Below are 6,917 nucleotides of genomic sequence, written 5' to 3'. Positions count from 1 at the left end.
AATATATAATTTTTATTTCTGGTTATAGAAACAAATGCTAAGAGGAGAAAACAGAGCTTCCCCACCCACATACAACAACCGAATAGATAAAAGAACAGTTCAAATGAATGAAAAAGAAAGTAGAAATTTCCACTTTGTTATAGCTTTAAAACATTAACGTCTAATAATAGTTAGAAATCACATTCAGGTGTCAAAACTTTTTTTTAAAAAAAGGATGGTTCTGTTATAAAAAATACTGTCTCCTGTTTGAAATGAACGCCCAGGTGTTGTTGCTTGTGTGGGTCCACAGGCCTTTCTTACCCCTGCCTCCAGAGTGGGGCCTCTGCTCACTGAGGTGGGGCACGTCCCACTTCTGGAACTCGGATTCCCATCGTTTTGGGTACCACTGCTTTTAAAGCACTACGTGTTAAACATATCATGAAAACACTTGACAGCCACTGTAAAAATTGAAACAAAACAAAATCACACATGCTCTCGCGCGCACACACACACACTCCCTGAAGACCCTCCCCCAATTACTTTTACAGAATTATCATTCAGTTAAGAAAAAGAACCACCTCACTATTGGCTTTAGCCCCTCCCTCACACGTGCACAGCTGCTGCCCGCCCCCCCCCAGAACACAGCAGAATCCAAGGAGAGACCCGGAAAACAGCTAGGGTCACCCCTCCCCACCCCCACCACCTTTTCCCAGCCTAGGAATCAAGCTAAGGTATTATCAGGGATCCCAAATGCCCCTCCCACCCAGGAAGGACGCTAAGAGGAGACCATGGGAGAGAGGGACCAAATTGAAGATGTTAGATTTTTGAATTCCCAGTTTTACCAATAAAAACAAAAGTTCTAAGCCAGCAAATTCAGACTCAGAAGCCAAGGTGCCATTTGGATACATACAGGACAGAGAACATGAACACTCAGTGGATCACGGAGCTCATTCTAGCAGAGTCAGCCAGTCCCAGGGACTCAGGGGACAGTGCTGAGGTTGCTCTAATGGTGGCAAGTGCTTCACATATGGGGTTGTGGACCACACCTGGCCACTGTCTGCACCCAGGCTCTTGGGATGCCTGGGGTCCAGATGCCTCCACACCAGTCACCTTGTGAGTAGTCACAGGAACAGGATTTCAGAGGTAAAGCAGCAGGCCCTTCTAATCCTCTAACTCTCACAAGGCAGGGGTGTGTGTGTGTGTGTGTGTGTGTGTGCGCGTGCGCACGCGCGCATGTGCGCGCACACACGCACCCAAAGATGAGGGCTTAGGGGAAGAGGTCCTGGGAGCCCTAGGCAGCCTGTGTTTGACAGCTTAGCCCAAGTACAGAAACACATGCTTTTCATTGTGACTGAAGCACTCTTAAGTATTTTGAGAGAGAGACACACACACATACACAGACAGACAGACAGACATCCTCACTGAGGGATCTTTACCACTGCTGGCTCGGCACCGGCTGTGAGGGCAGCCCTCAGCCTCCAGTCCCACTGGCTCACCCCCCCCCCCAGTTGGCCACTCCCTCTCTCCAAGCACCCTCTGTCCTGTCTCCAGCCCAGGTGGTACCTGGAGAAGGTTTGCGGCTGGCCTCATCTGTGGGACAGCCCTGCCCAGGCTGTTGTGGCCCGTGCCCATGGGGGGGGGGGCAGGTTCTAGAATGTTCCCTGCAGCAGAGCTGAGGCCTGCTAGAGGGAAGCTTGACCACTCAGGGAGCTTTTATTCTTTAACATGAGTAGAAAATGACTTTCCCTAATGAAACATCTGTGGTTGGTTCAAAAATGTCCCCTTGCCAAGCAGTTGTGGGATTAGGGAGGGCAGAGAGAGAGGCGACAACCCCAGGAAAAAGTCTCTTGGACAGTCCCTAGGCTGTGGGAAGTGGGTGCCATATGCCAGTCTGTGGGGGCATCTAGGCCACACCCTGCTGTGCCACCAGTGTAGCAGCTTTTGGTATAGAAACAAAAAAACAAACAAAAAAAAACCAAAAAACAAAAAACAAGACAAAACGCAAATAGTGCTGGGCCATGGCAGCCTGTAGGCCCATCACCCCAGAAATTCAGGAAGCTGAGGCAAGAGGACTAGGAGTTCAAGGCCAGCCTGGGCAGCTTTGTGAGTCCCATCTCAAGTTTAAAAAATCAAAATGGCTGGGAGTGCAGCTCAGTGGTAGAACAGTGGCCTAGCTCACCTTGCAGGACAAACCCAAACAAACAACACCCAAAACCAAACAAAACATCCAGAGCCCAACAAGCATGTGGGTGCAAGGACCACCCTGAGTTCAAGAGAACTCCCAAGGTGGAAGGGGGCATTAAATGGGGACCACGGCTGAAGCAGCAGGTGGAAGGCCTCTGTTCTCTGCCCGTCCACCCGACCCAGCAAGCCACAGTCCCTGTCAGAGGCCCTGCTCTGGAGGGAAGCGGTGTCTGCAGTGGCAATCTTTGGAAAAGCTTGACTTATCCTTCTTAATATTGCTTCTAAGCAGAGGTATTCCGAGAGACCAGAGGTGTGGATATAGGTGGCCGCTCTGTTCCCCTGACCTATCCTAGGGGGACCCTGTGGCCAGTTGTGGTGACTTTGCCTCTCCTGACCAGGATGTGACGCCCCCCACACAGGGATCTTTCACTAGAACTGGGACTCCAACCCTTTCTGACTTATTCTAATCAGGCACTGTGCAGTTCGGATGGGGAGGGAGGGTCTGGGTGAGCAACGTCACGTGGGTGTTATGAAATTTGAGGATTTTGAGGAAGAACGGTAACATTCCACCCATCCCCCATTTCTCTCTATGGGGAAGGATTTCTTCTTACATTTCACTAACCTTTAACCTCCACCTTACACTGTTTACCACTGCCCAAGGGGTCCCCTTGTCTATAAAGGAAGACACTGGCCCCATCACCTGCCTTTGCCCATTTCCAGCTCTTGCAGAATATTGTAGAAGGCCATTCCTCCTTTCAGAGGGAAGATGAATGGAGCGTACCACCTCAAACCTGGCGGGCCTGGGGCTGTGGGATGAGCTTGGGGGTTGGTAGGTCCCTAGATTGTAAGGCGCAGAAAGCAGGGGACATGTCCATGGGGCTTCATCATGGACAGTGAGCCAAACACCCACCTTGAACAAAGGCAAGACTCCAAGAGCTGATGGTATAGACATGTCTATCATGTCCTGGATGCTAGGCTAAAAGCTGAGGTGGGGAGAAGACAGAAGAGGCAAGGAGGAGGGAGGGGAAGACAGGAAGAGAAGGGAAAGGGAGAGAGAGAGAGGAAGGAAGGAGGATGGGGAGAAATAACAGAGCGAGCAGGCAGGCTCCCAGGCGGGGGTCTCCTCTTCACTTCCAGTCACCATGGTGCCTTCCTATGCCTGCAGCATGTGTGAGTATGGAGAGCACTGGATACGAAGCAGAAGAGAGAGGATGTGTGGACAGCCAGGTACCTGGTCTACCAGGGAACACTTACCAACAAGACAAGCTCAGATGAAGCCATGCCCCTTGGCCCAAGGAACAGGCCCCCGGGCTTCACATCACCTCCTGAACTGTTCCCCTAGCCCAGGTTTAGTGGGGTGCTCTAGGGTTGCCAGCCATGGGCCACAGCATGGATGGACATGGCCCTCCTGGCTCAGAGCTCATGGGAGCACGTCCCAGCTAGCTGTGCATCCCTGATCTGAACACTGGCTCTCTGGGGTCGATAGCTATGGGTTGTGGGCAGAAGCTGGCACGAGCCAGAGATGCTGTCCAGTAGATGACCAAACCCACCCCGCAGAGTGGCAGCGCCAGACTAGCTTCCTTGGAGCTCAGGCCATCCAACCGGGCCTTCAGGCCTTGTACCGGGACAGTGTGTGTTCCCTTGCTCTCTCCATACCCTTCCATGCCCCTGTTAATGGTGTAGATCAGAGCATGGAGCCCACATGTCAGGAACCAGGACAACAACCTGCCTAGGGCCAACTGAGAAGTCCTGATGACAGATGTGGCAATTGATGACCCACAGTTCCATGCAGGGGCCACACCCAGTGTCTACCGTGACCATCTACAATTTTAATCTGCCCTGGAGGGTGACCATGGACAGCCCTGGAGTAAAGGGTGATGTAGGGGAAGATCAGCAGCTGGCACCGATGTCCCTTGTCACCTCAGCCCCCTAAGCAACTCAGATCTCCACCCCATTCATTCTTCCCTAACCCCACGCTCACGCCAGGCACACAGAGAGAAGTTCATGCCAGGTACCAAGGGAAGATGTGAGACAGGGCCAGCCCTCTGCCCCCTCTGAGGGGAAACCCCTCCCCCAGCCACTATCAAGACAGCCCCACTTCTCTGAACCCTCCCAGGCAACAGGCAGGAGACCTCCAAAACACATCTTACTTCTGGCTTGAAGCTGAGAACTACAGAAACAACTGGCTGGGGAGCTTGGGAGATAGCTCAAGAGAGGGGGCAGGTGCTCCGCACTGGTCCCTGATGTGTGTGTGTGTGTGTGTGGGGGGGGTTGGTGGCTTCAATGGCAGCAGCCATACAGCGGAGCTTGGACTTATCCAACCTGGTCATCTGCTCTCCTGTGACCACAGCCTCCAGATCTGGAGTCCCTTCCAGCAAAGGCAGCTTGTACAGCCTGCTCTTTGCCCACAGGGCCCTCTGGCCTCTTCTGATCGGCACCAGGCAGAGAAAGGCGGCTGGTGGGTGGTTTGATACCATGACAGGGTTATGTCTCCTGGGGCTCTGTCTGTCCAAGCTATTGCCAGTTGCTTGCCAACCACCCTCCGGGAGGACCAACACTGAATTTCTGGCTGCCTTGAAGTTTCCTGTCACACAGCCCCCATGACTGCTTCTATAAAATCAACTCTCATTCTCACAGAGAGAAATTTGATGGCTCCTGCTCTCGAGACTTGGTGTGGCATATGTTAAAGTGCTGTTGGTCACTTGTCCGGCATGCAAAGGGACCTTGCCCAGGTGTCCACGTCCTCGGCTGACACCCACGCTTTGGTTCTTGCTGCACTGTAATCAAACTTGGCACCGACTGCTGTCCGGAGAGGTAGCTTCCTTTCCAGAGGATAATGGTCAGGTAGAAAAGAGGGTTTCCATTTTCAAACTGGACAGGCCTTGGGGTTCTCAGCTGGAATGGGGGTGGGTGGGAGTGAGGAGACAGTGCGAGCAGATCACCACCCAGATCCTCTGCTGTCTTCCTGCCCCATACCATCCATTATCCATCATCCTCCCTGCTGAGCAAGCGGCTGACCGACTTCCCTTGGAGCTGGCTCAGGTTTCCCTGGAGATCCGTTTGTAGCTTGCAGCTCTCGACTCATTCAGTGCTGTGGGCGCCGGCCTTGGGCTTTCAACCCAAAGCTCTTTGATACATCAACGTGGGAGCCGCCCATCCTTCTTGGAGTTATCGGGGAGAGCGGCGCGTTCACCAGGGCCCGGTGTGGCCGAGCGCAGGGCCTGCTGTTGCTTGGCGGCCTACAAAGGGGAACCTCAAAGACATATGGCCTGCTCTGTGTGTCTCAGGTTTGAGATGAGCCCGGATTCCATATTTAGCTATATATTTATATTTAGGGTCCAAAGCCAAAGTAGACCTCCCTTACCCCAGTTAATGCCACAGTCTCTGTCACTTTTGGGGAGAGGGCTCTGTATCCTAGCCTGTGGCTGGGAAGTTCTTGCCGTTCTGTTTTCTGGTCTATTCCCGGATCAGTCACAAATAGGAAGTCCGTGGCCCCACTCTCAGGGAGAGGAGCCCATGCTCTGTCCAGTCCTGGGGCTCAGGCTCTTGTGGGTGCTGCCTGGGAGCCATTCCTGAGGAGCTGGGCTAGACCTTCTCCCCCAAGAACTGGGGAGAGGCGATGGCATGAGAGGGGTAAAGAAACACACAGAACCCCCAGATTCATACAATCAAGTTGTCTGAACGTGTTTATGTGTTTGTTTCAAACCATGGGAGGACAGGAGATAAAAAGGAAATTGTCCGAGTGCAACGGCCACCTGCACGAGGGCTGCAGGCCGCGATGGGCTTTTCCACTCGGTCCTTGAATGTAGCTGCTGGCCACTAGGGCTCCTGTGGCGTGAGTTTCACTCCACCTTTCTGCAGGTGACACTTCACTCGCCGGTTCCCGGGCCCTGAGGGCCAGTGGCTGCCATAGCTGTGGGCTGTGTGGCAGCTGTCCCACTGGGTTCCTCTACTCGGGACCTCTTGACCTCGGGCTCCCCGCTGGAAGAGGCAGATGTGGTAGTGGAGACGGCTGGGGTTGGCGCTGCGCTAGCGGCCACTGAGACGGCTGCGGCTGGCTCCTCGGGCCCTACCTCGCACACCCGGGTGATGACCACTGGCGTGGATGAACTCGCCTGGGCTGCCAGGAGCTGCAGGGGACTGGTGAGGGCTGGCGGTAGGAAGAAGTGGTTACTTAAGGGTCACTACTAGTTGACCACTAACTGACCCGAGCAGCAAAGCCAGAGCCACCGTTCTTTCTCTGTCGTTCCTCACACAGACTCCTTCTCCCCGCTGACGGCAAGTTTGAGTCAGACACCCAACACCTGACTCGACTCAGAGCCCTTTTCCCTGCTGCCTCTGTCACCCTGAGGATGTCCCTCCCTCCCCTCTTGTGCCTCTGTGATGCCAAATCTTTACATCACCTTAGTGGGATTTAGAATTGCAATGGAAACAAACCTCTGGCCTGTCTGTGAGGGGCTTCTAGATCAGGGTCACGAAGAGGGAAAAGCAACAGAAAGGGAGGGAGGGAGGGAGGGACATGCCCTGGCTGTGGTGACACTGCCCTAGGCTGGCTGTGGTGACACCGTCCTACACTGGCTTCCAGGACTGACTAAAGTGGAAAGCAAGCTGAGCCCCAGCTTCCTCTCCCTCTGCTTCCTGACCGCTGCCATGCCTCCCAGTCATGTTGGAAGGAACCTTCAAAGTAAAGATATATATCCCTCCCTCCCTCCCTCCCTCCCTCCGTCCCTCCCTCCCTCCGTCCCTCCCTCCCT

At 53.8% G+C, this 6,917-nt stretch overlaps 1 protein-coding gene across 1 annotated transcript in view; it reads right to left on the bottom strand.

The window, feature by feature from the left end:
• Positions 1-656: 656 nt before the first annotated feature.
• Positions 657-6,917, bottom strand: part of Foxk1 (forkhead box K1) — a 63,941-nt gene continuing 57,680 nt past the window's right edge. The window contains exon 9 of the mRNA XM_021186744.2: positions 657-6,313. Coding sequence (XP_021042403.1) covers positions 6,033-6,313 — 281 coding nt within the window. The 3' untranslated portion in view covers positions 657-6,032. The remainder of the gene's footprint in view (positions 6,314-6,917) is intronic.

Source organism: Mus pahari, chromosome 23, assembly GCF_900095145.1.
Source record: "Mus pahari chromosome 23, PAHARI_EIJ_v1.1, whole genome shotgun sequence".
Lineage (NCBI taxonomy): Eukaryota > Metazoa > Chordata > Mammalia > Rodentia > Muridae > Mus > Mus pahari.
This window is presented reverse-complemented; position numbering and strand designations above follow the sequence as displayed.